This window comes from Carcharhinus amblyrhynchos, chromosome 2 (genome assembly GCF_965287045.1).
Source record: "Carcharhinus amblyrhynchos chromosome 2, sCarAmb.v2.hapA, whole genome shotgun sequence".
Lineage (NCBI taxonomy): Eukaryota > Metazoa > Chordata > Chondrichthyes > Carcharhiniformes > Carcharhinidae > Carcharhinus > Carcharhinus amblyrhynchos.
The window spans coordinates 21,618,487-21,633,831 of record NC_137325.1 but is presented as its reverse complement, the minus strand read 5'-3'; the positions used below and the strand labels follow the sequence as shown (position 1 = coordinate 21,633,831).

The 15,345-nt window shown below is 41.1% G+C and overlaps 1 protein-coding gene across 1 annotated transcript in view; it reads left to right on the top strand.

Annotated features, from left to right (window-relative positions):
• The window catches only part of LOC145353036 (collagen alpha-6(VI) chain-like), a 138,674-nt gene that overhangs the window by 17,086 nt on the left and 106,243 nt on the right, over positions 1 to 15,345 (top strand). The window contains exons 5-7 of the mRNA XM_080203359.1: positions 1,383 to 1,943; positions 4,080 to 4,658; positions 14,502 to 15,074. Coding sequence (XP_080059485.1) covers positions 1,383 to 1,943; positions 4,080 to 4,658; positions 14,502 to 15,074 — 1,713 coding nt within the window. The remainder of the gene's footprint in view (positions 1 to 1,382; positions 1,944 to 4,079; positions 4,659 to 14,501; positions 15,075 to 15,345) is intronic.

Genomic DNA, 15,345 nt, shown 5'->3' with positions numbered 1-15,345 from the left:
AGCTTCCCGGTCTGTATGGAGGAAATATTAACTTTATTTCTCTCTGGTTATATGAATATTTCTAGCACCTGCTGTTCTGCTCTTTCTCAATGAGTCTGGATGTTATACATTAATCACAATTGTAATTTTACCCCAATAATGTGCTTATTTATAGTCAAGTACAAAATATCAAATAATGATTCAAATACTGAAAGCAAGATATAAAACATAAAGATATAATATGTTAGAAATAGGGTAACTTGCCTTTAATATGTACACTTCAGAAGAGATATGAAAAAGCTTCGAGAGTTTTGTCTTCTCGTACCACTATTATCATCAGCATCTCACTCATTTCAGGAATTCAATGTAAGGGTTCTAGCCTCACTTGGAATCACACAAAGTATAGGATTTAAATACATTTTTGTTTCCATCGATTCCATTCTTTTGAAATTGAACCTTATCCAAATTTAAGGGTTTATTCCACAATTGGGCACGTGTAGTGAGGGGTTGTTTTTGTCATCAGGAGATTTAATCAGGGAAGCCTGAGTAACTCTTCAAGCTGGTGTCCATGGAATCTTGACCTCTCTGTTGCCCTTCACTGCGATTGCCTAGTTGAAGAACCGGTCCTTAAGTATTCTTAAATGAATGACAATATATATAAGTGGGAAAGAACAGAACAACAGGTGCTGGAAATATTCATATAACCAGAGAGAACTAAAGTTAATATTTCCTCCATACAGACCGGGAAGCTCAGCAGCACCGTAACATTCCCTTGAAGGGCTTGTGGTGTGCAGATACCATTGTTCACCTCTCTGTGGGATGTGCTTGGATCTGGCTTGTCCCTCATGTGAGGACCATGATTGACTTAATTTGAATTGGCTTTTTGGATTAGAAATAAATTACCAAAAAAACCATTAAAAGCCTGAGCCTCTTGATTGACAGTCCAATGGCATTACCAATATGCCATGGTCAGCTCCTAAATTCTGTCCCATTCTTAACGTGGCAGCATAGGTAATCTAATGTGGGATTATGAAAACCTGCCTGAACAGTTATTGTCTTTTTCATTTAAAAAGCCTGGTTTCAGTTTATTTATTAGTGCCATAAATGGGTTTACATTAAAACTGCAATGAAGTTACTGTGGAAGTCGCCTCGTTGCTATACTCTGGTGCCTGTTGGATAGACTGAGGGAGAATTCAGCATGGCCAGTGCACCTAACCTGCATGTCTTTCAGATTGTGGGAATGTACGACAACAGGGTCAATAGTGGTGTTTACAACATAGTTCAAAGCTTGTTCACTTATTTTGTTATTCTATATTGATACGGGAAAATTAAATTGATGCAAAAGAAGAAGAAAATCTAATAATAAATACAAACCAACCTGTTTTTGTTTTATTTTCCTACAGCCTGCAGTAAACTGGAAGTGGCAGACATGATTTTTGTAGTTGATGGATCAAGCAGTATAGATCCTCCAGACTTTACTAAAGTAAAAGTATTCATGGAAACTTTAATCAACAGAACAGAGGTTGGCAAAACCAGGATGCAGTATGGTGTAATAACTTTCAGCACAGGTGTAAATTTGGAATTTCAGCTTGATCAATATGAGGACAAAGTTAGACTACTGAAAGCTATTCATAACATTGAGCAGATGGGTGGTGATACAAACACAGGTGCAGCATTGAGATTTGCGATTGACTATTTTGATAGCTCGAGAGGGGGCCGTCCAGAAGAACGGCAATACCTTATTGTGATTACAGATGGAGAAGCAAGCGATCACGTGAGTCAACCGGCCAAAGCCATCAGGGATAAAAGCATTAATGTCTTAGCCATCGGTGTCATCCAAGCTAATTATGACCAGCTCGTGGAGATTGCAGGATCCCCAGATAATGTTCATCATGTAAACAGCTTTGACGCCCTAAAAGAGTTGGAAAAAGCCATCTCATTTGAAGTGTGTAGTCCAATTGATGGTAAGTTTAAGAAAAAAACTCATTATTCGATTCCACAGTTATAGAAACTTTTCAAGTACATGTTGATGAAGGGAGATTTGCCCACTGGCAGCAGATTTTGGAAAATCAGGGATGCTTTGCTGGATAGAAAATTTTCTAGTATATATTGCAACAGGCAACAAGGTTAATCAACTGACCCGCACACCCCCTCCCCCCATGTTTGGAGTGGACACCCATCTCCATCCACCCTTCCCCTTGACCACCCCAATGCTGATATCCCCTGCTTTTCTGTCCATTCCCAGCCACCTCTACATAAAAGTGAATCCCCCCTCCCCCATCCATGATATTTTCATTGGAGTTGGCCCCTTGGCACAAGTTGGCACTGCCAGGTTGTATTGCCAGTCACTGCTTGGCCATGTCCCTCTCCCCGGGAACCGTACTTACCTTAAGGCCCCGGGGAGACCCCCCCACGACAGGTTCATGTGTAAGTGTAGCTGTGGTAAATTGCGTTGGCATGACGGCATGCTGGCGCCCACCCAATATTCAGTGAGTTACAAAGTCCAGGAGGAGTGCCCAGTAATGACATGCTGATGCATTAAAATGAGCTTTTTGTGGTCCTGCAGCATATTTCATGCCACTCCACCAGCAAGATGCTGGTAATATTGGAAATTGGAAACTCACTGATGCGAATCACGGTCTCCAGATTCTGAGTACACGCTGCCATTCCCACAGACAGACTGCAGGCTCAAAATCACCACATCCCACTACCCCCATACCAGTTAAGTTATAGTTCCGTTTAATGCCCAAGGCCTGTTGTACTTCAGCCAGGCACATATGAGCTTGACAAGGTGTTTGACTGGCATCATATCCTGTTCTCAGTCACACTTCCAAGGGTCACTGAGGAGTTGGAATGTTTCTTTTCCCTTGTCTGGCTGGAGGTACTGAACCAATCATTCATACCACTCTTCCAACTACACTGAGAAGACTCAGTAGAATTAGAAACTTTTCTGATTAAAGCCTCGGTATAGCTTACAGAGGGCATCTTTCAGATCATGAAGATTAGGGAAGTCTTTCATGACACCATTAAAAAAAAAATCCAGTCTACTGAGTTACTGACAAAAAATGGAATCTGTTGAAATTACCTATAGTCCTTAGTGTCAGCAGTCTCTGGGATAAGAAAGTTCCAAATTTCACTGGTGTTTGTATAAAGTTCTTTCTTGCGTCACCCTGAATGGCCTAATTCTAATTTTAAGATTATATCCGTTGTTCAGAACTCATCCACAAGTGAAAATAGTTTCTCTCTTATATATCTGTGTTTCTATACAGGAAGTAATTGATGCCAAAACATTGAATATATTCAAGAAACAGCTGGATACAACACTTGGGGTGAATGGGATCAAAGGTTATGGGGAAAAAAACAGGTTCAGGCTATGGTTGGATGAACAGCCATGGTTGTAATGAATGGCAGAGTAGGCTTGAAGGGCCAAATGGCTTCTTCCTGCTCCTACTCTCTATGTTTCTATAGCTAATCAAATACTTTAATAATAAACACCATATTTAGATCAAATCACAATCTTCCACAGTGAAGGAAGACAAGCTGTCCCCTTAGTTAAGTCCTTCTAACTTCTCGGTCAGTGTGCATGCTCTCTGAAGCCAGTACATCCCCTCTGAGGTACAGTGCCCAGAAATACGTATCTTCTATGAACAGAGAAGTTAAATTGATGTTTCAGACGTTTTGTCAGACTGTGAATGAGAAATCTCTTAATCACATAAGATAACAAAGTGGGAGGGAAGAGAAACATGTAATCGTCAGGAGTCAAGAAATAAATGTTGCCAAAAACCAGTCAGTGTATTTAAAAGTCAGTGATTCTTATTGGTAAATCTATTAACTTGCTTATGGTAGAAATCCTATACTTAAACCATTATTAGGTGGTGTTCCTTTCTGCTGTCTATTTTGTCAGACCTATGAAAGCCGCTTATTTTGCTTCCAGTTTTCAGTCTGCATCCGGAGCATTATCTTGTCATCTGTTTTCAAATACTGCCAGATTCATTATCTATTTTATCAGTGTGTTTTTATTTAAGGTTTCCAACATTTTCCTCTTCTTTTCCACTCTACTTGCCTTTGCCTGATTATTTATTGTTGACACTTTTCAACAGATTGCAAGAGAATAGAAGTTGCAGACATTGTCTTTGTTTTGGATGGCTCAGACAGTATAACTGCACCTCAGCTTAAGAATATGAAGGATTTTATGATGGCAATTGTGAACCGTTCAGATGTTGACAGGGATAGCGTTCGATTTGGTGCCATAATTTATGGAAACAATCCAAAGACGATATTCCAGCTTGATCAGTTCACAAGCAAAGCTGAAATCAGAAATGCAATTATACAGCTACGGAAGACAACGGGTGGATCTCGGAATGCAGTAAAAGCCCTGAAACAAGCAAAGCAACTGCTATCTGAAGAAAAAGGTGGTCGAAGAAAATCCAAGGTGCCACAATTCGTTATTTTTATTACTAATGGACTGGTCACAGACTCGGGAGACATACCATCCATAGCTAAAGCCTTAAGTAGTGATAGTGTTGGAGTCTTTGCCATTGGTGTAACAGGTGCCAACAAAAGAGAACTTGTGGAAATTGCAACATCAGAAGCCAATTACTATGCTGCTGGGGATTTTATTTATTTGAAACCTCTGTCCAAGATAATTTCTCAGTGGCTGTGTATTGAAACGAAACCAAGTGAGTAGTTGCTTCTGAAATTATAATGAAAATGTATCTGTCAAGGAGCCGTGGAACCGTATCCATATCTTTGCAAACTTTCTTTTTTTGGAACTGTCCTTACTCATCAAGGCCAGACGGAGTCTGCTCCCTGGTACTCCAGGATGTACACTGCATCCACGGCCATCACTATTTTGCACTCAAGTAAAATTTATATATTTGTCACAAATAAGGCTTACATTAATATTCCAAGGAATTATTGTGAAATTCCCCTAGTCACCACACTCTGGCTCATGTTCAGGTTAATGTATCTAACCAGCACATCTTTCAGACTGCTGGTGGAAACCAGCGCACCCAGAGAAAACTCACACAGATACAGGGACAACATGCAAGCTCCACGCAGACAGTGATCCAAGCTGGGAATTGAACCCAGGTCCCTGGCGTGTGAGGCAGGAGCACTAACCACTGTGCCACCCTAGGTGTGCCCAGTGTAGGTCACCGAACCCCTAATGACATTTTCCAGGAACACCTTCAGTACCCCATGGATCTCCTCGTAGATCAGATAAAAGATGCACTTGATACCCTTGTGGTAAGCCAGCCAGGCGGTGAATGACCTGCTTGATGGGACCCTGGATGTTGTCATGGAGCACTTTTAAGGTGCCTCTTGGCTTTGCCTTTGCCCAGCTCCTTCCTGCCTTTCCTTCTACTCGACATGACCTGCATTGAGTGATCACCTTTGCAAGCATGTCCCATGTTTAAGTGCTGAAAGTTCAACATCAATCCAATTTTTAATGGAAATGAAGCTGGTGCTGTGAAGCAAATGTTTTAGGAGATATTAAAATGTGCGTTAAATACAAAAAACTTCTGAATAATCTTTGGTAAAAATCAGTTTGCTGAAAGAGAGATTTGGCCTAGTAAATTTTTTAAAAGTGCAATGATTTTATGACATTTAATCTAGATTATTGTAACTGTGTATTAAGCACATGACTGCACAAGGCTTTAAAAAAAATGGTTCTTTTATTCCACCAGCATCGACACCGTATAGACTTTCTGGGGAAAGGCTAACTTCAAGAAACTTTACAGAATATATTCTCTGATGGTGCTCCAGATCTCTGTCCTATTCGCAGCTCCTCAACACACTGATTCACCAAGACTGGTCTGCTGCTCCAGCTTCTGAATGCAGGCCTGCTCTCTCTCTCTCTCTCTCTCTATCTGCTTCTCCCCGAAGCTTCTCAGACTTGGGATGCATCCAGTCAGTATGACTGGGTCTCCAGTTTTGCCGTATTAATAGCCTTAGTTTCTCAATAGTCTAAAAGCTGCAACCCCTAGTCTTATCCTTGCTGTTTTCTCTCTCACTACAGGTCAACTGTCTCCATCCTTAGCTTGACAATGACAGTTCCCCTGTTTAGTGCTTTTCCCCACCACTGTCATCTGCCACTAGAAGCAAAGTATGTTATATGTGGATAGCATGGAAGAGTTGAAACAGTTTCAGGAAGTATTTATAACGGGAATTAAAATAATTTAAAATCAAAATGCTGTGGAGTGTTGGAATCTGAACTAAAATACAAAGTTGAAGGGGGCTAATAGTCATACTAATAATCATTCTCAGTGAAAAAGTTAAAAGATGTAGTTTAGCAGAAGGATCCTGCACACAGCTAACTACGAGACAGTAGACAAGGGTGCAAAACTGTGGGCTGCTAATTCTCAAGCAGAAACATTACAGGTGTCAATTATGAAGTGTAACATTGTACAACAAAGTGAAGCTGTTTAAACAATCAACTCGTCTAAAGATAACATAGGGAGGTGACATAATTTACTGCTTGAACACTGGGCCTGTTAATCTATCAGACCTCTCCAGTCTGAGAGTACTCATCAACTCTGAAATTTGAACATGGGACAGATAATTGATATCTATAAGCTAGACTTCAGTCATGATGTTAAGGATAACTTGTAACATAAGAACATAAGAACATAAGAAATAGGAGCAGGAGTAGGCCATCTAGCCCTTCGAGCCTGCCCCGCCATTCAATAAGATCATGGCTGATCTGTCGTGGCTCAGTTCCACTTTCCCGCCCTCTCCCCATAACCCTTAATCCCCTCTCTTATCAAAAACCCATCAACCCGCGTCTTAAAAATATTTAGCGAGGCAGCCTCCACCACTTCAACGGGCAGAGAATTCCAGAGATTCACCACCCTTTGAGTGAAGAAGTTCCTCCTCAACTCCATTCTAAACCGCCCCCCTTTTATCTTGAGGCTGTGCCCCCTAGTCCTACTGTCTTTTTTGAGCGGGAAGAGTCTTTCCACCTCTATCCTATCCATCCCATTCATCATCTTATACGTCTCAATGAGATCTCCCCTCATTCTTCTAAACTCCAACGAGTACAAGCCCAGTTTATTCAGCCTCTCCTCATAGCTCAACCCCCTCAACTCCGGTATCAGCCTAGTAAACCTCCTCTGCACTCCCTCCAAGGCCAAAATATCTTTGCGCAGGTGCAGCGCCCAAAACTGCACACAGTACTCCAGCTGCGGCCTCACCAATGCCCTATGCAGCTGCAGCAAGACCTCCCTACTTTTATATTCAATCCCCCTCGCTATGAAGGCCAGCATCCCATTCGCCTTCCTGACCACCTGCTGCACCTGCAGGCTGGGTTTTTGCGACTCATGCACAAGGACCCCGCGGTCCCTCTGCACCGTCGCCTGCTGCAGTTTTTCGCCCCGTAAGTAATAGTCCTTCCTACCATTCTAGCCAGTGATTAGATCAGCTAACACATTGAAACCTTTACACCGATTGGATATTATAATCGAGTAGCTGTGCAGATGTTGATTTGTTAATAACACCTGTATTCTATACATGATGTAACCCTAATCAACAGTGGTGAGTGGACATAGATAATTCATGTACACCTCTGGTATATGCTAATTGCTTGCAATCGAACCTGGAAGTATATCTCTTTGTGTAAATCTGTGGTGGGGAAAAGCACTGTATTCATAACTCTGGCCCACGGGTAGCTAGTGTACTAGGACCCTTGGTAGAGCTAAATAAATAAAACCACTGATTTTACACTCTCAAATTCTTTGGTTACTTGAAGGGATCAAAGTCTGTAACAAGCTAAAACTCTGAACACCAACAGCCGCACAACAAAAGTAATGGAAATACTAAGCAAATGGAACTTACTGTAGCCAACAGAAGTCTTGCCTGCTAGTGAGAGCCCTGGCTTGCTTTGCCTTGCCTTTTTTTTTTGGGAAGCTTTGCTGCATTAAGTGTCAATCAAGTGCTTAACTGGGCAACTCTGGTCATGCCCAGGATCCCACTGGAAGACCAGGAATGCCGAAGGATCCAGACCAGGCCACAAATGAGGAATGGCAGGAAGGGGATCTTGGGATGGGACTTGGGAGAGGGGCAGCCAGCAGCAAGGATAAGGTGTGGCTCTCAGCGGGTTATACTTTCTTGATTCCAGATCTTTCCTGAGTAGCTTTGAGCAAGGGATTACACCCCCCAACCCCATCTCGCAATTTTAGTTGAAAAAGGCTTAATGCACACTGTGGTGATGCAATCACTCAAAGTTAATGGTCTAATTGGGTAAAAGGCAACCTTGATACCTTATTAATGGCTTCATCAACCTCCAAGTGCAGACTGCAGTCATAATGGATCTTCTTGCTGAGACTAGGCAGCTCCTCAGGGGGCCATTACGATCAAGTCATGAGGCATTGGGAGACTAGGCAAAAGTGAGGTACGGCACACGTTCTATGAATGTAGGATACTTTGGCGCCCCCTAAGTTTACATGTTTAACAGACAAAATTTTTGGTCATCCTGCAGTGAAACCAATAGCTGTGCAATAGCATATACCAGACTGTTTAGGTTTGCTGAAGCCAATGTTAAAAATGCATCCTGATCACACTGGCCTATTAATGAGCTTTAAATGGTCATTGGCGGCAAATGAATTCCCTGATCTCTTGCCCTCACTAACTGTTGTAGGTAAAATAATACCTCAGACTGTTAGTGAATCAAAATACAGTGGTTTTTATTTCAAAACTCTGGGGTTTATTCCAGAATTTTGGGAGAAACTACCAGACTTCTTACAGAACACAAACATGAGGGCGTTTATACATTGAGTCTTATTGTCAAACACGATTCCAAGTTTCCCATTCTGGCCAGAACTCCGGGTCTTCCTTTCTTGGTCATGATACAGCCTCAGGTTTAATCACGATTCACAGTCCAGCTGGCAGCTGCAGTCATGATACACAGTCACGATTCAAAACCCTTCTGCAGCAGTACTGGCATCCCTGTCTTTGAAATTACTTGTACGATCGCCGCTGTCCCAGAAGGATTCTTCCTGTTAAAAGCTGGTATTGTGATCTGCCATCAGCAACTGTCAAAAACTGGTATCGTAAACTACCATCTGTGTAACAATGTCCAACTAACACAAATAGGCAAAATTTGCAAAGTCTACAAAATAACAGCCACATTAACCTATCTGTCTTTATACAAATGAGAGTTAAAGCATGTAATACACAAACAAATAACTGATATTAATGCCAAGAACAGTATAAGCTTGAGAAGATCAGTCATGATGAAGGGTTCTGTTTCTGACATATTCTGGGTACAAAATCCATTAACCCTTCCCCTACTTCATTCCCCCCTTTTGGTCTGGGCCAAGCCCAAGCATGGGCCCATGACCAATCCAAAGCCAAATGTTACCAGCATATGGGCCCACCCTCAGTTAAAAAACAAAAGACAACATGGGGTACTTTGTGCCCACACAATCAATAAGCACCCACTCAACCAACAATAAGTTGTCTTACAGGAAAATAGCAAAGTTCAAGTCCAATACAAGACCTTGACCTAACCTTGAGTAACCGGCAAGTACCCAAGCAAACACTGGCCTTTATCTGTGCATCGGTCTCAGTCGTCCTCTGCATATTATAGTTCTTTGTCTAGCTCTCTGGCTTTGGTTTTCCTTCCTTCTCGGGTGTGGTGACTCTCCAACTGCTGATCATCGCTGGCGATAGTCACCATTGCTGTAACTCATTCCTGGTTGGGTTTCACACCCCTTTTGGTCATTGCCAATCAATTGATCAGGACTTGATTCCCCCTGTTCGATAAGAGTCCAATCAGGTGCTGCCACACTGATGCCTGGGTATGTCCCCAACGGCCATGTCTGTTGGCGCTGGAGGCACATAGGTCACACACCTTCCTTTCATCCTGAACGCAAAGCATAATGGATCACAAACTCAGGACCAGTGTCTGTCAGGAATTCCTCAGTCACTCAACAGTCAAGCAAGGCCTAGACATCGGCATGCACAGTATTAATACATCCCCACAACATGCTGATATTCCAGAAGTTACAGACAACAATATGCTACAAATACAAATACTCACATATTCTAAACATCATTTTAGGTTCAGAATTATGCACAGGACAATAATAAATCATTGATACAAATGCAAAAGGAAATAACATTTAAATTTGCACCCAAAAAGTGCTGAAGAGGTAGGTTTAAATCTCCAAAATATTCATCGTTTAAAAAGATCCAAATTTGCATTATAAATGCACTTTGTCACACTTGCCATTTCAGATTTAAACTTCTACAGTCACAGCTCAAAACCTATTGCCTTCTAGCATACACATACTACGTTCTTTTATGACCCAATTAATACAATGTAACCAAAGTACAAGCTAAAAGTAATTCAAAAGTTTTCCTATCAGTTTGACAAATTATAGAGGAAACTCCTCCATCATTCTGTCTATTTTACCAATTTATTTATGAATAACATAATTTGCACAAATGGTTTATTTGTTTCTCTTTAAGCATTTTATCTCTTATAACCCCAAATAACTAAGTACTAGGAAAAATCCCGTCATCTGTTATAAAGTCATTGACACTCTCCAGAGCCCTTAGCTTTTCAGACAACATATTAGCATTTACATACATTGATTCGATAAACTTTACATGTGAACATGAGGATTACCACAAATAACATTTACTCAGTGTAGGAAAGTCACAAAACAAACAGATATTACTTTGTAACATTGTCTCACATTCAAATGGTTACATCAAAAACTGAGAACGTGTTTCAATACATCCCTCCTTGAAACACAAAACCCATACAGACTTTATTGCCATTACCTTTTATTTGTCAAAATTAAACTTATTTACCTCTTATAAATTCAAGCAACTTCCCATTTAAAAGTTGATTATTTTGTGCACTCAATTTATTCTATCAATTTAAATGTCAAACTGTAACACTTAAGTATAACCAATCACTTTAATTTGAAAGTTAACAATGAGAAAATCTGAATGAACCAAACTCTTCAAGTTTCAATTATCACTAGGTTGTGATAAACAATCTTGCTTGTCATTCATGAATCATCCAGTTATAAAAAAACACAAAAATATTTTCGGCTAGGAGCCAAATGAATTAACTTAGTCTCAAACAAATTCTTCAAGACAAAGAGCCCTTCCTTACGAAATTTAAGCCCAGGATTATTCAACATTGAAACTGGTTATTTCAAACTTCAACTTGACTTTGAAAGTTCAGTTTACTTTCCAGTTTTATTTAAACTCTGTATCAAACCCACTGTTGTAAAATCACAATTAGGGAAAGAACATCAAAACATTAAAAACAACAAAAACAAAAACATAAACATCCCAACTACTTCATTAAACACACACAAACACACATGGAAGCTTCCAACATTCATCCCACATTATCTTTTATTCAAATTCAACATTCTAAACTGGGATGAAAATAAAACATTGAAAGAAACAAAGAAAACAGATTAAGACAGTCGCTTTCATTCTTTTTTCCAAACTGTAATTAAACTCAAAAACAGTAGTAAATTCAAGAAATCTTATGCTTAAATTTTAACAGTTCTAACGCTTCCTCAGCCCCTTTGAAGTTAAAACAAAGTGTAAAGCATTGCATTTATTACCCAAAATAAATACGCCACAAGAACAGACGAACTTTTAACAACTCCTGCTCTCAATCTAATACAACAACCACCACCTACGTTCAACAAGCAACCAGATCCCACAAACACACTGAAACACAAAACCTAAGATTTCTCCTTACGGTCTCTCATCTGGTCCATCTTTAATTCCAGATTCTCATTCTACTAATTCATCATAGTTCTGCGTACTAAGAATTCCCATTTTAAGGATTTTTTTGGTGAACTGATGACAGCCCATCTTTAAATGCTTATGAAAAGGCTCTATCAGTTTGGCCAGGTTCAGGCACTCTTGATAAACTCTAAAAAGTAGCCCCCCCCCAAATTCGGATGCTTCTCAAAAACTTGGTTTCTCTTTTCTAGTTCTCTAATGCGTAATTCCAACAATTTGATTTTTGCTTTGTCGTCAGCCAATTTCTTATCCAAGACTGAGACTTGCTCAATTAATCTAGCCAATTGGTGAACCAAGAGAACTCAATTTTCTTAGTTCTGTCTTTTCCTTTTCCAACCATTTTCGTTGTTAGTCTAACAGATGAGATGACTCCCACCCCCCTTTTCTCATTTGTTTAATGAATCTGTCCCTCTCAGTAATACATTTATTCATGAGGGATTCTGGGGGTCCCCACTGTCCTTGTGATCCCACCATAATACAGATAAGTTTATACTCACCACCTGGAGTCTTCTATTCTCCCATCTCGCTCTCCCACTCCTAGGCTGCTCTTATCAGAGTCTGGTAGTCCCTGTCGGGGTGATCAGTGCCCTCCGTACCACCGCTTATACTAGTAAGCTTACACTATTAAACTTAAGCTTAAGCCGGCTTTTCCTTCAATTCCGGTGATCACTGACAGTCTCTTTCGTACTCACATCTGAACATCACACTCCAGGCATCTTTTTCCAGTCTTTTACACCCACTTCAAACTCCTGACCATCGCGTGGGGGATTTCCCTTCTTAACAACTGGCCTAAGGCTGGTGCGTTAAAGACAAATGCCTCCTTGTCCATGTATGTTCAGTTCAGACGTCTTTCACACTCTCACAGTCTCTTATCACAGATCATTCCCCGCTGTAGTTTGACTCACCCTATTCAGTTCGGTGATCTATTCCAGCACGCAGATTGTGGCCATTCTATTACTTACGTGGCGAAAAACTGCAGCAGGCGACGGTGCAGAGGGACCTCGGGGTCCTTGTGCATGAGTCGCAAAAACCCAGCCTGCAGGTGCAGCAGGTGGTCAGGAAGGCGAATGGGATGCTGGCCTTCATAGCGAGGGGGATTGAATATAAAAGTAGGGAGGTCTTGCTGCAGCTGTATAGGGCATTGGTGAGGCCGCAGCTGGAGTACTGTGTGCAGTTTTGGGCGCCGCACCTGCGCAAGGATATTTTGGCCTTGGAGGGAGTGCAGAGGAGGTTTACTAGGCTGATACCGGAGTTGAGGGGGTTGAGCTATGAGGAGAGGCTGAATAAACTAGGCTTGTACTCGTTAGAGTTTAGAAGAATGAGGGGAGATCTCATTGAGACGTATAAGATGATGAATGGGATGGATAGGATAGAGGTGGAAAGACTCTTCCCGCTCAAAAAAGACAGTAGGACTAGGGGGCACAGCGTCAAGATAAAGGGGGGGCGGTTCAGAACGGAGTTGAGGAGGAACTTCTTCACTCAAAGGGTGGTGAATCTCTGGAATTCTCTGCCCGTTGAAGTGGTGGAGGCTGCCTCGCTAAATATTTTTAAGAAGCGGGTTGATGGGTTTTTGATAAGAGAGGGGATTAAGGGTTATGGGGAGAGGGCGGGAAAGTGGAACTGAGCCACGACAGATCAGCCATGATCTTATTGAATGGCGGGGCAGGCTCGAAGGGCCAGATGGCCTACTCCTGCTCCTATTTCTTATGTTCTTATGTTCTTATGTTCATTCAACCTGAGCCTGCAAACAGATCCCGGTTTCGGCACCAAATGTAGGTAAAATAATACCTCAGACTGTTAGTGAATCAAAATACAGTGGTTTTTATTTCAAAACTCTGGGGTTTATTCCAGAATTTTGGGAGAAACTACCAGACTTCTTATAGAACACAAACACAAGGGCGTTTATACATTATGAGTCTTAGTGTCAAACACGATTCCAAGTTTCCCATTCCGGCCAGAACTCTGGGTCTTCCTTTCTTGGTCATGATACAGCCTCAGATTTAACCACGATTCACAATCCAGCTGGCATCTGCAGTCGTGATACGCGGTCACGATTCAAAACCCTTCTGCAGCAGTACCGGCATCTCTGTCTTTGAAGTTACTTGTACGATCGCGGCTGTCCCAGCAGGACTCTTCCTGTTAAAAGCCGGTATTGTGATCTGCCATCAGCAACTGTCAAAAGCCGGTATCGTAAACTACCATCTGTGTAACAATGTCCAACTAACACATAGGTAAAATTTGCAAAGTCTACAAAATAACAGCCACATTAAACTATCTGTCTTTATACAAATAAGAATTAAAGCATGTAATACACGAACAAATAACTGATATTAATGCCAGGAACAGTATAAGCTTGAGAAGATCAGTCAAGATGAAGGGTTATGTTTCTGACATATTCTAGGCACAAAATCCATTAACCCTTTGAAAATTTCAAAACACTCTGAAGCCACCAGGATTCCAACATGACCTCAGACCACAATGTTAAACTCACAAGCACAATGGGTACCCTTTGATAATTCAGCCCCAGCAGTCAAGTTTTACTAATTTCCTTCAAATTCATAAAATCTCAATTCTCAATAATTGTATATCTTTGCACCCTTTACCAAATATAAATTTTTAGATGTTTGATATTAATCTGTACTCTTGAAATGCTTTACTGTTCTTGCTGTATATTTGTAGATGGCTCTTTTTGACCCCATCATTTTGCCTTGCTCTAAATGCTCGATTTTTTTTTTATACAGAATGTGAACTCGAGAAAGCAGACATGGTTTTCCTCATGGATGGCTCGGAAATAATAACAGGTGATGAATTCCAGTTGATGAAAGAGGGCTTGAAAGATTTTGTCAAGTTGTTCAACATTGGCCCAAATCACTTCCAATTTGCCTTGGTTCAGTACGGCAAAAGACAACGTCTTGAATTCAACTTGGCTGCATCTGACTCACAAGAAGCACTCAATAGCAATATTGATTCCGTTACCCAGCTGAAAGGAGAAACTGCCACCGGAGCTGCGTTGAATTATGTGAATGGACTCTTTCAGCGTTTAGATGGGAGCCGAAAAGCAGAAAAGGTGCCCCAGTATCTTTTAGTGATTACAAGTGGGTCATCCATCGACAGTGTGGTTTCAGCGGCTGCTGAGTTGCATAAGCAGCAGATTCAGATATTTGCACTGGGTATTAAACATGTAAAAACTAGTGAACTTCTGCAAATCACTGGATCAGCAGATAGAAAACTCTTTATTAATGATATTAAGGAGTTAAATAAAGTTAAAAGAAGAATTGTCCGTGGCATTTGCACTCCTCCTCGTCTCCCAAAAGGTAGGTGAACTTTTAACAATGATGCAGCCTTTTTGTGCTTGCCTCTTTGTATCGTAACCCAAATCTCTGGCAACTTTGAACCAAATCATAAATCAAGCCATAAATTGGCTTGGTATTTTTGTCTCTCTGCTCTTTTGTTTTGGCAGCCAAGGGCAGAAGGAACTTCCTCTGAACCTTTCCCCATCTCATTTCCAGGGTGCTCTATCAATCAATGATGAATGTCATATTCATATGTGAGCGAGTGATATTACTGATATTCATAAGAGATGAA